The 14,677-nt window shown below is 36.9% G+C and overlaps 2 protein-coding genes across 3 annotated transcripts; one reads left to right on the top strand and one right to left on the bottom strand.

Annotated features, from left to right (window-relative positions):
* The first annotated feature begins 1,711 nt into the window (after positions 1-1,711).
* Positions 1,712-11,678, top strand: WDR55 (transducin family protein / WD-40 repeat family protein). 2 transcript variants are annotated; one of them, XM_089151661.1, is made up of 16 exons: positions 1,712-1,949; positions 2,513-2,679; positions 2,771-2,803; positions 2,984-3,048; positions 3,160-3,247; positions 3,370-3,442; positions 4,535-4,641; positions 4,876-4,918; positions 5,028-5,084; positions 6,376-6,452; positions 6,609-6,657; positions 6,748-6,794; positions 7,019-7,092; positions 8,060-8,115; positions 10,654-10,786; positions 10,887-11,678. In XM_089151661.1, exons 2-16 carry the CDS (start codon positions 2,585-2,587, stop codon positions 10,958-10,960), a joined length of 1,071 nt encoding a protein of 356 aa, XP_089007787.1. In that variant the 5' UTR covers positions 1,712-1,949; positions 2,513-2,584; the 3' UTR covers positions 10,961-11,678. The 2 variants fall into 2 exon arrangements, with proteins under 2 accessions (XP_089007787.1, XP_089007786.1); XM_089151660.1 differs by having other exon boundaries at positions 1,712-2,031.
* Positions 11,679-11,685: 7 nt separating this feature from the next.
* LOC149017335 (serine/threonine-protein kinase/endoribonuclease IRE1a-like) lies at positions 11,686-14,603 on the bottom strand. Its single transcript, XM_089151659.1, has 5 exons — positions 13,730-14,603; positions 13,439-13,617; positions 13,106-13,352; positions 12,698-13,001; positions 11,686-12,064 (listed from the first exon to the last, which is right to left on the bottom strand). Exons 1-5 carry the CDS (start codon positions 14,341-14,343, stop codon positions 11,918-11,920), a joined length of 1,491 nt encoding a protein of 496 aa, XP_089007785.1. The 5' UTR covers positions 14,344-14,603; the 3' UTR covers positions 11,686-11,917.
* Positions 14,604-14,677: the final 74 nt, after the last annotated feature.

The raw sequence follows: 14,677 nt of genomic DNA, 5'->3' as shown, positions 1-14,677 counted from the left end.
GTCCACTGTCAATATAATTCCTTGCACATATTGTGAATTGTATACTGTAAGTGCCCCTTTTCTCTGATCGAAACATAGAAGGCCAACGATTGTAGCTTCAAAATTGAGTCGAAACCGAGCTGGATTAAGATACAATATTGTTCAAATTCAAATCTGATCCAAATTAAATTCAATACGGTTTAATTAAAATCAATTTGGTTTTAGTTTGTGATTCAGAATTAGGTTTGAGTTATATACTTACAGGTTGACCTGTAAATGGATAATTTTATCTGCCTCCGAATTTGCGTTCATATTCGTTTAAAAGTGTCTGTATCCAAAATTTTTCTTACCGGAAAATATCCGTATCCGTCCGCTAAGCCACCGGATTCAGATTCAGATAGAGTAAAGTTTTCAACATTTTTTTTCTCTGAAAATGGATGATAATTGGATTTTATATCCAAAATTTTTCTTACTACAAAATATCTGTATCCGTCTGCTAAGCCACTGGATTCGGATTCAGATAGAGTAAAGTTTTCAACATTTTTTTCTCTGATAATAGATGATAATCGGATTTTGTATTCAAAATTTTGCTTACCGCAAAATATCCGTATCCGTCCACAAAGCAACTGGATTCAGATTCAAATAGAGTAAAGTATCCATCATTTTTTTTCTTATGAAAATTGATGATAATCGGATTTGGAAACCAGAAATCGCTAACCGGATAATCAAAAATACAAATTAACCGGTTAGAGTAAAATATTAAACACTTTTCTCTAAAAAATAGCTAATAATCGGATTCAAAAACTAATAATTGGTAACCGGAAATTGGAAATAAAAAAATATAAATGACAATCACCAATCAATAATCGGATAGTTTATCAAATCGGAATATTTCGGATATTCAATAAGATTTGAATAGCGGTTTTGCTAATCGGATTCGGATTAGAATACTGGTGTATTTGAGCCGAATCCAATCCATGCTTTTCCCTTCATACGGAAAGGATGAAAAGGGAAAAAAGAAAAAATTTATCAACACACCCTTTTTTTTTTGGCCAAAACATGAAAGTAATATATTAGAAGAAAGAATTGATGTCAAAATCCACAATAAACAAATGTGATATATTCCACTAAGATTTTTTTTTTTGTGAATATTCCACTAAGATATAGTTAAAGATAATTTGTAGATAGCTAGAAAATTAACAAAATCATTGCCAATCGTATGAATGTAACTAAAAGAAACCCTACTAAAAAAAACAAAGTCAAAAAATATCATTAACTAAAGTGAGGCACATCCCATGTAAAGTTGATTGGAGATTTGGAGAGCACTAATAACTGGTAAACAATCTAAATGAATATGTAAGTGAACTGCTAAGGAAGAGCCGTGGAATATCTTACACATAAGGAACACTTAAAGAACTTAGCCCTCACTTAAGAAGGCCCACGAAAAAAAACTCATAAATTTATCTTTTTCTTTAAAATGTAATTTGAGTTATATATATACATATATACGCTTTTAATCCAGATTCTAAAGATCTAATCACGATTAAAACGTTAATTGTACGGTTCTGTTTTCGGGAAAACTAATCGACTGAGTCGGCCCTAAACCCTAGGTTTCGGTTCCTCTGATTGGAGGAAATCTCAGAAGCAACGTTCAGTGAATTACGAAAGTCTATCAGCTAAACTATTCGGATCCAAGGGCTGAGATAAAGCGCCTATTCTTTCCTCGACTGAAACCCACATAACCTGAATAGAACCCCAGGCTCGATTTAAACCCATCTTCCCCTTTCTTTTGGAATCGCAGGGTTTTTCTTCGAGGCCTGCAAATATGATTCCTAAAATTTAATTACAAAGTCGGCAATCATTCAAAACCAAAACCGTGAAGTTCAACCTGAGAAGAAGAAGAAGAAGAAGAAGAAGAAGAAAGGAGAAATAGAGCAAGGGAGTTTTCAATCTGTTCGAGCTTCGTGAAGGTTGTAAAAGAGGTGTTTTGACTGAAAATAAAAACTGAAACTTGAAACTGCAGTTTGGGTTCTCCTTCCTCTCAATTTGGGGGTATGTGATTATTGGGTTTTATTTTAGTTGATCATTGCCGCTGATTTCGATGGCGGGTAGTTATAAAAAAATTCACTCGGTTGGGAATGCCGATTCTCGACCGACCGCAAACCCTTCCATCTTGCTATCTTCCACCCTCAAATTTTTACCACTGCAATCACTGTCTTCCCTACCAAACCCTTATCGGCACTCAAATCTTACCGTGTTGTTTCTTTTTCTTTCACTGTTGACATGACTTTCTTTGTGTCTGTTGCTGAAACTCATCTTCTGTTCTGAACATCCATTTGATGATAATGAAGTTTTTCAGTACAAAGATTTATTGATTTTAGAAGAACTTATTGTCATTGGAGATTTTTGGCATATCTTACTACACAAGTAAAATGAACATACCTTGTTCACGACTTCCCTTACCAAATTTATATCGAGCTGATGGTTTGAGACTCTGAACTGAAGTAATATCTTCCCATATCTGTTGGTGCAGTGATTTGGCAGTGAAGGTTCAGTAATCTCTGATAGTTTTATCCGAGTGTTTATTGATCTTCAACACGTTACAATGGAGATTAATTTGGGAAAACTTCCATTTGATATCGACTTTCATCCTTCGAGTTCACTTGTCAGTGCAGGTTTGATCAATGGTGACGTACTCCTGTAAGTACAATAAGAAAAGTCTCGTTTACCTGTTCTATGTGGTTACCTTGATCGTGTTTCTGAAATCCTTATTAGATTCATTCTGGATCAGGTACCGTTATGCTATAGATTCGCAGCCCGAAAGGTAAACTGAGCTCATATATGACTATTATCTTAATTGTTTTATAGCCAGTTCATCATATCCAATATGTCAATTTATGCAGATGATACAGTTTTCTATAATTTCTCTTGGTCTTGCAATGGTTTGATTTGATTACAGTTAACTCTAATGGTTTTCGTATGCTCCTTATTCCCATTCTTTCAGGTTATTGGAAATCCATGCACACTCTGAATCATGTAGGGCTGTTCGATTCATCAATGGAGGCTGTGGTATTGCTATTTGTCTTTCCATTTTTACTCTAACACTTAAATTTTAAAACAAATTTTTTTCTTCGTCTGTAACTAACTTAAATTTGGTTTGGATGGGATATATGTATTCAGCTATTTTGACCGGCTCTCCAGATTGCTCAATTCTGGCCACAGATGTGGAAACTGGTTCCACCATTGCACGCCTGGAAGATGCCCATGGGTATGATTTTTCTATATCCTACCAAATCCCAATCAATTTTGTCTTTCTTCAGGCCTTTCCATGTGGTCTTTTGTCTTCTCAGCTGCTTGAAAATTGACACTGATGTGTTTGCTCATGAACAGTGCTGCTGTGAACCGCTTGGTCAACCTGACGGAGACTACTATTGCCTCAGGAGATGATGATGGTTGTATTAAGGTGCCTTGCAGTTAATTATATCACAAATTTTCATTTCTTGTGGATATAGTATTAAGTGCCTTTTTATTTCATATCTGTATTTTCCTTCTACTATGGGTTTTTATTTTATTTTGTGGGAACATAAAGATAAGCGAGTTAAATAGTTAACTGAGTTTCAGGTTGACAAAATTGAGCAAGTGGTAAGGTCAAGATCATGCTGTTCATTGGGAATTGAAGGGGGGATTATGATTAGTATGCGTTTTCCTACCTTTGCTTAGAGAGTTATTGGTTTATTCATGGTCATGTGAGATGCAAATGTTAGCAAAAGTAAATGCGACCCTCTGGTGTGAGGTCAGGTTCATTTAATTGGAGGCGTTAAAAATAAAACTAGAACTCTAGAAGGCTAATAATGAGTTGGTCAAACTGATGAGAAAAGTCATTATTTATGAAAATAAAAGTAGTATCCTAGAACTTATTAAAAACAAAACTGTTTTCCCCTTGATGGGAAAACTGAATTAAAGGGTTACTGAATATCTCTCTGCCTGTTTCTTGTTGAGGTAATCTTAATATGTTGCTGGAATGGGGTATTCCGTCATGTCCTTGTTGAAGGTAAAGATCATACTGGTTAGCGAAACCATCTGGACAGACTGGACTTAGCTCCTGTATCCTTTGTGGCTCTGTTTTGTTTATTAGGTTGAATATGAGCATTTTCGAAGGAGATGTTCACTAATAACAGAAGTAAAAAAGTATTGTTGCTGTCCGAAGTACAAGAAACCATGTGTTACAAAAATAAAAACCCATTTGCCAAGCTACCACATCTGCCAATTCGTAATCTGTGCCTTTTTGCATGGCTGTGGCCCATTCAGCTCACTGATTTATAATTTTTTGTTTGACTAATTTGCTTAAATTTAGAAATATTTAATAGTGTACACTTTGTCCCTGCATCAGCGTGATACTTGTCATTGTTGTTTTGTTCCACAAATAATTGTTTTAATTTTCTTATATAGTTGATTATTTAAATTAGCGGTAGTTTTACTAATAGAGATTGATCAAGATTTCGTTGTGCCATTTTGTCATTAAATCTCATTTTCACTTTCAATTTTCTTTATCCAGGTATGGGATACTCGACAGCGTTCCTGTTGTAACTCCTTCAACGCCCATGAAGACTACATCTCCGATATGGCCATCACCTCTGATTCAACGAAGCTTTTGGGAACAAGGTAAATGATGTGTCCTCCGAATCATCGTTTGGTGCTTGTCTTCATCATTGCAGAATGCTAATTGCTGGGCACTTTTGATTGAAATTGCTCGTTTGTTATTACCATGCCAATTTTGTACAGTTGACATTAGTCTATTCTCTGGAGAATTATCTCATACAATTGACATAATTTATATTCTTGCAAATGCTTTTAAACAATGTTTAAGTCTAACACTGTCTTGCTATAATTGTATAGTGGAGATGGGACTCTCTCTGTGTGCAATCTTCGAAGAAATAAGGTTAGTTATTTATTTTGAATATAAATCTAATCAAATTTAAAGAATGCAGGCATTTTTCCTTTTCTCTAGAATCTTAGAAATCTGCTTATCTCGTACATGCCGACTATAGGTGCAAACTCGATCTGAGTTCTCTGAGGATGAGCTGCTGTCGGTAGTTCTTATGAAGGTATATTACTTTCTTTCAGCCTTAGATATGGGGATTTTTTTGGGGTTACATTCAAGATTGTGTTGCATAAACATGTGAACAGATGTGGATGTGTAGACTTACAGTCAATTGTATGTATCAACTTCCAATATACAAGTATTTTCTCCCTTGTGAGATTGTAACTGTTTCTAGTTCATTTTTGTTTGAATAGAACACTGTAGTGCAGTTATTAGGTTTCTGAACTTGTAATATCTTGATTTAAGTCTATTCCACAAATTTGTTGCTGCTTATGACTTATCAGAGTTGGAAGATGTTTATCGCCCCAAGTGAAATATTCCATGTGGAACGGTGTCGCTTAGAAACTAGTGAAAACATTTTCTTTTTTCGGTGGCCCAGTTGGGGGGTTGAGATTGGGGCACGTGGGGGGGTGGTTTGGATGACCAAAAGCTGCAATGTTGGGTATAGGAATCTGATAGACCCCTAATTACCAGGGTGTACAAACGAAAGAACAAGGAGGAGTACACAGCACCACCTACAGCCGCTGCAGGGGATCCAAATGAAGAGAGGACAGGTGGCAGCTTCCAAGTGGACAGCAACCACTAACCTGCTGAACTCAGAAGAGCAGAAAGAATGTTCCAGGTGGCAAAGGAAGATTGGTTGATTGTGCAAGAGTTGGTTATACGCAGAGTTTGTTAGAAAGGAATGATATAGAGGGAGGCAGAGGGGGAGAGGGGGAGGAGGAAGAAGAAAAGAAGACACAAGCAAGAGCTTGGGGAGAGGGAAACCTCTGGGGAAGATTAGCTAGACTACGGTTGTTCCAGCTTATCTGAGTTATCTTTAATTTTATGTTATATTTGAAGTATTATCAGTAGTATAATCTCTGTATTTATCAGCTATATCCATTTGAGAAAGCTCAATGAATCTGACTTCTATCTGAATATTATTCTGCTGAAACTGTGTGTTGAGTTCATGTCTATCGGTAGGAGATCAATGGAGAATTATTGAAGGCCCTATCAGAATCCATCTTATTTTAAGATGGGTATAGTTTCTTAGGTATGTTGGTGGGTTTTCGAAAATCTGGAAATATAGCCAAAGCAGGCGGTGTGTTTGACATGGGTTTCACCATATAAGCAGTGCTCCTGAAGTCAGGAAAGGACATTAAAAAGGAAGGGTGAGAAAAGAAAAGAAAATATAACAAAGAAATAAATATGACTATACGATTAACTTTATATTTCATTTTCTAATTTCTTTTTGCTTTTTTTTTTTTTTTTTGTGGGGTGGGGGGTGGATTGGGGGTTGTCTCTTTGAATAGGATGGTCGCAAAGTTATATGTGGAACTCAATCTGGATCTTTATTACTCTATTCCTGGGGCCATTTCAAGGATTGCAGGTATGCCACTTATGAACTGGGTTGATATGCTTTAACTGAAATTTGTTAACAAAAAATATGTTGCACCTCCATAGAAGTGGTTGTTTAGAAGACATTTTTCACATTCTGCGATCTTCTGAATAAATGCTCAAATCTCTTCCATTTGTGAATTTGTAGTGACCGATTCACCAAACTTTGTCCAAATTCTGTTGATGTACTACTGAAGGTGATTGGGCTTGTCCCTTCTTTTCTTTTGTTGCATTTCAAGCTCACTGCTTTCAAGAAACTAACTAGTAGTGTGCTTTTCATTTGTCAGCTTGATGAAGATCGGGTTATCACAGGGTCAGCAAATGGACTCATCAGGTGAGAAGATTTCTTTTGTACAAAGGGAAGGGGCATGAAAAAACTATTATTGCTGGCATGTGGCTGCATGCGGGCTGGTCAGGATCTCCATTTACATTGTTCTGCAAGATTTTGATTAACATAAGACCATCTTGATGCATTGGTCATGTATTAGACACATATATAAGGAGATTTAGTATCTGTTTTCACCTTTCCCACTACTTAATATCCTAATTCATGTACAGCTTGGTACGCATCTTACCCAACCGGGTAATTCAACCGTTGGCTGAGCATTCAGAATATCCTGTGGAGAGCTTAGGTACGATCTCTAATCTCTTTTATTTTAAGGAAATATAGGGAACCAGTGCCCATGCAGAGCAGCTTCTTAATGCCCATACATGGTGTTTCATAGTTTCAAATTTTGATATATTTGTGTGATCCTAAAAGTCTGATCTGCATAATATTTTTTTTATGATTAATGCCAAAGAATTTGTCTTGTGGAAATTGTATCCATGATACTGTATTATCTCCATATAAGTCAGGTCACTAAACCTCAAGTTTCTGGGTAGCTTTGGGCAATGCTGTTAAAGTGGACTTGCCTAGTATTAGGCTGTGATTGGCAGTCTGAAAGAATCAACTGCCACATCTACTGGTTGGAGCCTTAGTTACAAAAACTTAGTGAATTCTCGATCTTCTCTAGTAATCTCAGTGAGTCTTTGTCGCGTACCCCATGGTATTTTGTCATTGGAGTTGGGAGTTGAGACACAGAAGTTTGGGGTAGTCAGGTGTTTATGACTTGTGTTTTACACACTGTACGTGGGTTGGGTGTCTTACATAATATGTAATATGAACTTTCACTATATCTTTCGGTGTGTAGTAGAAACTTGTGAGTCTTCAACCATTCTTCAAATATTTATAGCATAATTATGTCTAATAGCACTCTACAAGGTATAGGATATAGGCAATTTACCTTCTAACCTTGGGTGCAAATCTAAAACAATGGGATTTTTTTTTTAACGATTTGATATAGAAATATTAAGCCTAGATCTCAAGATGAGTTTTGGAACCATGGTACAACATAGAATATTTCCCTTGAACAGATACCTTTGTACATTTCAGTTGGTTGTCCTTATGGGCTAGTGTCTTCTGCGATGCTTTTTACCAACAAACCTTTGTACCAAGACACATGTAAAGGGTAGAACCAGAGAAATGTTGAGGTAGGTTATCTCGCTTCTGACCATATACTGACCTGCAAGGTGTGCCTAACGGATTACTTGGTTCTGCAGCTTTTTCTTGTGATAGGAAGCTTCTGGGCAGTATTTCACATGATCAAATTTTGAAGGTGTGTGGCTACCTCTCTCTCCCTCTCTCTCCCTCTGTACATTTCTTCTGTGCATGTGCGTGCTCTAGTCAGGCTGTTTGACTTAAATAAGGCGTTTGATGGTATATTGAAAATGTGAACGGAGTTGACAGCTTTGCAGTGCAAAATATACTGTCAAAGACTAATTTCAATTAAATGGATATTGAGGATTTGTTATGGATACCTAGACAGTTATCGCAAAATACAAAAAGGGGGCTACAACTAAGGGTTGGGGTGTGGCAGCAGTAACTTGAAAATCATACACAGGTAAAGTTCATTGCAACATTCCCTTACTCCAGAGTCCAGACTCCCCCCCCCCCAGCACCCACCACCAAACAAAAAACAAAAAAAGAAACCAAACTTTCCCACAAAGCGGGGGGGGGGGGGTTTGAAAAATACTTTTTCTGCCCTGTTACAAGTTTTATGTAGACCACCCTCTTTTAATCATGTTTCCCATTCCTATATCCTCTAGTATGGTTACCAGCACCTATGTACATATTTCCCTTAAGGGAGGCCCAAGCTTGAAACCTAATTTATATGTTCCTTCACATAATTAATTTGTCTAGGATTTGAATTATATTATCTAATTTAGCTATCCTTAGGTTCTAACACAGGGTTGTCTTACTTAAAGCACATCTCTTTTGCTTTCACTTCAGTCCTTTGATCATTATTTATCAAGTATTTTTTTATCACCCCTAACCATATCTTTATGGATGTGTGCATATATAAGTGACTAGAATCTTAGCATGCATGTACTTCGGTTCTTGTTAATTAGAATGTGTACCATGTATCTGGTAGGCCTCATTAGTTCACCTGTCAAATTCTTTAGCTATTCCAGTACACAGGTATTATAGCCTTAATCTGGCTTCATGTTCTAACCATTCTAGCTAGGAGATGATCGTCTCTGAGAATTCTGAAACTATTTGCTTAATAGTCCATTGGTACATATAACAGCCCTTGCATCATATAGATTCATGAGTAAAATGCCCCCATTACATATTTTTGTACATTGACACTACAATTATGTGAAACAATAACGACTGCAAGAATTCCATAATAAGTATTCCCCCAAAAAACAACATTAATTATAAAACTCCAGTTCACATTGTGAGAGCATATTGTATATTATTCGCATACTCTAATTAGTGGCTTGTCAGCTTACCATAACATAGGCTCATGTGGGAGGCCCATTATGAAGCGTTGCTTCCTCAACCTCTGGTTTCTTCTTCATTTTTTCCTTTTCAAACAAAGAGCGGTGTCTACAATGGGCACTTGAGCAGCACCATCCACACACCACCACCAACAACAGTACAACCCTTATCCCAACTAAATGGGTTCGATTATATGAATCCCTTGCCTTTCAATCAGATCTATTCAAGGCCACACAGGACACAAGGGTTAAGCCTTGCATATCTTTTCTCACCACTTCTCTTAAGGTTGTCATAGGTCTGCCTCTAACTGTTCTAGTTCCTTCAATTCATATTAAATCACTCCTCCATACAGGGAATTTAAAGGTCTTTGTTGAACATGGCCATGCCACTTCAAATGACTTTCTCATAGCTTATCATTTATTGAAGCAAGTCTCAAACCAGCTCTAATTTGATTATTCCTTTATTTTTTGTTAGTTTTGCCACTCATTCATCTCAACATCCTTATTTCTACTATACTAAGTTTATCTATATGATGTTTCTTAACAGAAAACACTCTGCACCATACCTGCTGGTCATAAGATGGTCCTATAAAACTTCCCTTTGAGCTTTAAAGGAACTCATCGATCATTCAGGACCCCAGAGTCCAGACGCACCTATCCGCTTCATTCATCTATTTTTATGTCTCCTAGGAACGCCATCCTCTATGTCACCTTCTTTGCTTATGATTGAGCCAAGGTATCATCCACACACCCCTAGAGCATAATACAATGGGATTTCACCAGGCCTACCACCCCCTCTCTCTTCTTCACACTCCCACTAAATTCTGTTTTAGTTTCCCCTCCTGTGCAACCCTCCTCTTCTTTCCTACTGAACAAAAATGACGCAAATTGAACCTATCAACCTAATCCACTCAAATGGATCCAAATTATTTAAAATTGTTCACTTGTTGATTTAATCAACCTATTGATATAACCGGCCCATGCCTACAAAACAATTTATACACCATCTTCAGAGGAAATAAAAATTTACAGGATATGGATGTTACAACCTATTGAGAACTAAATCTTCTTCTTTTCTTTCTTTCTTTCTATCTTTTTTCCCTATTTTTTTTTGGTGAGGGGGTGGGGTGTTTGAGATAACTTGGTTGTAGAATGGAGGGTGGTCTGGGTAGTATTACCCCTCAGTGGTTAGGTAATCTGGTGTTTCTTCCCCACCTGCCATTGCTACCTTTTTGTCCCTTCTAATTCTTTTACGAGCTAGTGTTGGAACACTATAGTTATGATATGATTTCACCTAACCTCAATTGTTACTAGGGAATTGAGTTCAATAATAATTTTCTAAATGGTTCTTTGTATATTGTTTCATGTAGCTGTGGGATTTAGATGAGTTATTGGGAGGATCAAATAAGCCTGAGAGTGAAACTTTTGTGGCTGACGGTGACAGTGACAGTGACAGTGATGAGATGGATTTGGACATTGAAACCCCTAAAAAATCCTCCAAAGGTGGTGTGCCAGGCATATCCTTTATCTTTTTTTCTTTTTCTTTTTCTTTTTGTGTGTGTAGTATTTATATATACCAAAAAAAACTGCTTGAATTTTGCAGGGAAAAAGAAGAAAAACGCAAACAAAGGACATTCTTTGAACAATGCATCCAGCAGTTTCTTTATGGATTTGTAGTGAGGTTGTTACGGATTGGTGTTTTCCTCTCAATTTTCACTTGCCAGTGTGCGAGGGGAATTCTCATTTTTAGAGGTGTATTGTATGATATCAATCGACACAAATTTTGACACGGAGTCAATTCCATGAGAAATTAAACTCCTGTAGTTCAGTTATAGGGAAACATGAAACCAAGCTTTGCTAGTTGGTACCCTAATTTCAAATGTGTAGCACATGTACTCTAGTCTCATGTTAATTTTCATTCATGGGAGTTTGATATCGCAGCAAATTTGTCATTTGGATGTTAATGTCAGAACCTCAAAAGTTTGGGTGGAGAATCACTGCCTTTGACATGAAGTTTGCCATGTGGTGTGTCTGGAGATTGCCCATCACTGGTTAGTATAACTATATCATACCTCCATTTATTGTGAAAAGAATCCACCTATTCTGAAGTTATTATCATCTCTTGGGAAATGACATTTGAAGGTGAAAGATAGCTGACTACCCCTCCTTTTCCATCCAATTTTTGTTAGTTAACATTTGAATGAACCATGGAAATTTTCTGGGAAACAGTAATGGTTGGAAAGATTTTCAGATGAACTTGGGTTTTAATGGCTGTTTTGGCTGGGATATTTGAATGAACCATGGAAATCTAAGAATATTTCTTTTCATACAGAGTGTGGTTTCCTCATAAATGAATTGGCCTTCTCTGTCCATTCATTAGTGTGATAACATATAAATATTTCCGTTTCTTGTATGATTTCTGTATCTTCAATGAAGGTCATTTTTTTTTCTCATTTAGTGAAATGGTTTATATCCAGAGACGTATTGCACACATTTTTTAGTGAATTTATATTTTTAGAGTATATATTTTCAATAATATCAATGTTAAAAGAATATTACAATTTACAAGAGAAAGCATCTCAGGAGTCAGGACATCACAGCACTTTACAACAATTAGAAAGAAGCAGGTTAATATTAGAGGAGACTGTCCTTAAAATATTTTGAAAAACACTTTTCTTCCTTCCAGTATTTGCATACAACTTTATATACTTCAATTAAGAGCTTGGGGAATCGACTTGAAAAGTACTCATCAAATCCTTCCGGAACTGGTCCAAGAATTTCCTATTAACAGAAAAATAAATTAATGAATCCAACATGAAATGTACTTCCAACAGAAAAAAGGAAGAACTAAAGATGGGGATCCCCTCCAATAAGAAATAGCACCTTCGAGAGAACACATGTGGCTCCTCAGACATTATTTTATCATAGAAAAATTCACTGAGAATTTTATTTTTGAATTATTTTATCAGTATTAAAATGTGAATCACATCCATATTGTGTAGTGGAGAAATGTCGGGAGCAATATATGCTCCTCTGACGGGAAGGTGATTAAATCCCATCGATCTTGCATTGTCTACCAAGCTGATAAATTCTCATTAGACACAAGCCAAACAATTCACTAGAGAGGATCTAGAACCAAAAAAAAAGAGATACTTGGTGGAAAGTGTTGATTCAACAATAACCAGACTATACCCTACAAATTAGAAGCTAAGTTCATTTCTTGCATTGGTTTAAAGTTGAGGTTTTCTCACTACTGACAGCAAAGAAACGCCCCAGGCCCAAATCAATTTAGATCATCTAGTTTCATACAGAGCTCAATATAGCACAAACCAGTTTGTGATTTGTGACACAAAACAACCAAGTCGCCAGAGTTCCACAAAATGAACATGTAGTGACTAGGCTGAGTTAGCATACCTGGATGTATCTTGGAAGTTCTCCATAATGATTTAACTTGTTCCGGATGACTCGCAAAAGATCACAAGTACTACAGTAGTAATATCGCCTGCGACAGCGGCCAATGTTGTTGATGAATGCAGGTTCCATCTTTTCAACCCAGTTTCCACCAAAAGCAGTAGAAGCAACCATTTCTAATGCATTTGAGAGATTAGCTTTATATCCTGTTTCTATTTGTATTCTGTCACTGGTGTCTTTAAGAAATGATAGCCGCTTCTCAGAACTCCAAAACAAAGGATGTTGCAATACCTCCTTTGCCATAGGCCTAGGCAGGGAAGAATGGAAATAGAAGTAGGTGAATGGAAACAGCAGGTGAATAAAGTTAAAAGAGATCAATTATAACCCAAATAGAACCAAAATTAGGAATACCTTGATTCTGGTTTAGGGTTTAACAGCTTCAAGAGAAGATCCCTAGCTTCAGGAATATGGCTAACTGGGGAAAGATCCTTCTTGTTCTTGGCGATATTTAAATTACGCACAATTTGATCACCAAAAGGATGTTTACCTCCAGTGATGCAAAAGAAGAGGATACAGCCTAAGCTAAATAAATCTAATCCACGGGTTTGGCGTCCATGGAGGAGCAGTTCAGGTGCTTGCCAACCTGAAGTACCACAACCTGCAAAACAATTCAGTAGAAGACGGTTAATTATAAAAGCCAAACATTAAACATGTATTTAGGGTTAAAAATAAAAAATAAGATACCCGTATGATCATGACCCAAGGAAGATTTATCCTCAGAAAGGCGCTTGCTAATACCCATGTCAGAGAGCTTTGCAGATAACGATTGACCTCTTATGATCAAGATCAATACATTTTGTGGTTTCAGGTCTCTATGAATGATTCCAAGGTCATGCAAATGTGCTAATCCAGAAACCACATCTCTGCATTAATGAAAAATATGCTAGTTCAGTTCAGAAACAAACCAATTAAATGAGTAAAGAAAGAGTTGTAAATCATCAGAAATTTGTTGCAAGAGCTAGGGTTTCTGCCAACCTCATCAGTTTTAGCAAATGGGGTGAAGGATTCCCATTCTTTTTCCACAGTTGGATTTCCTTGCTATATCCTACTGCTGAGTCCAACCGAGCCCTGCATTCCTTGATTGGGCTTGTTTCCTTTTGATCAACCTTGTTGAATGTGGAATTTGGATAAGAAGCTGAGTATGTCAGAATCAAGTCACTCAAATTACAGGTACAACGCTCCAGAGCAAGATAGATGAAATCTTGATCATCCTCCACTCCATACCATCGAACAATATTTGGATGTTGATCAGATGCAATAAGATGTTGAATCTCCGTTCCTGCCAATCTGTGATGGGACTTCACAAGACGTTTAACAGCAACTGGACGACCATTATAAATTCCTTCAAAAACAACACTACCGTTCCTTCCAATGCCAAGTCTTCTACTGGTTACGAATAGCTTCCCAATCTGGCGTCCATCATCCAGGCCACCATGACCAAACAATTTCGAAACAGGCCACAACAAGAAATTTTTCAAAGAAGCCCACGGTGAGTTTTGATCATCCTTCTCACTGTGCGTAACCTCTTTAATCACATCATCATCACTTCCTGATGAAATATGATTACCATTTTTCTCAAAACTCGACATTTGTGGAAAGGATTTGCATTGGACGGGTTCGTCTTAATTTGTGATGAACCTTCTCTAACTCTTATCCTTGTCTGTAGTGTGCTATAGAGAAACTTCACGCCTGACCAACCCAGAAGATTATCTAACAAGAATGGAGAAATAAATGGAAAGGAACTTCGATTTCCTGCTGTAAGACTCGAACTTCATGAATTAGACAATGAGATTGGACAATTTCTAGCTAAGAACTTCAGAAAACCTGTGTTGCACTTATATGGTGCATATTCTTTTCTTCTCGTGTTGCTTTTGCCTTTGTGGTTTTGCTTTTGCTTCCAACGATAAAGATTCTTAGTAGATT

The sequence above is a fragment of the Hakea prostrata genome, chromosome 4, assembly GCF_041222555.1.
Source record: "Hakea prostrata isolate BN-2017 chromosome 4, UWA_Hpros_2, whole genome shotgun sequence".
Lineage (NCBI taxonomy): Eukaryota > Viridiplantae > Streptophyta > Magnoliopsida > Proteales > Proteaceae > Hakea > Hakea prostrata.
Note: the sequence above shows the minus strand (reverse complement) of the source record. Positions and strands in the feature narration are given on the sequence as shown.

What these genes read in the sequence shown, in the direction of transcription:
- WDR55 (XM_089151661.1), top strand. Translation starts at nt 2,585, where the DNA reads ATGGAGATTAATTTGGGAAAACTTCCATTTGATATCGACTTTCATCCT. An exon ending in ATTCATCAATGGAGGCTGTG is followed by an intron (nt 3,049 to 3,159) that starts GTATTGCTATTT and finishes ATATGTATTCAG; the next exon opens with CTATTTTGACCGGCTCTCCA. An exon ending in CTGTTGATGTACTACTGAAG is followed by an intron (nt 6,658 to 6,747) that starts GTGATTGGGCTT and finishes TTCATTTGTCAG; the next exon opens with CTTGATGAAGATCGGGTTAT.
- LOC149017335 (XM_089151659.1), bottom strand. Translation starts at nt 14,343, where the DNA reads ATGTCGAGTTTTGAGAAAAATGGTAATCATATTTCATCAGGAAGTGAT. An exon ending in CTTGGGTCATGATCATACGG is followed by an intron (nt 13,353 to 13,438) that starts GTATCTTATTTT and finishes ATTGTTTTGCAG; the next exon opens with GTTGTGGTACTTCAGGTTGG. An exon ending in AACCCTAAACCAGAATCAAG is followed by an intron (nt 13,002 to 13,105) that starts GTATTCCTAATT and finishes TTCCCTGCCTAG; the next exon opens with GCCTATGGCAAAGGAGGTAT.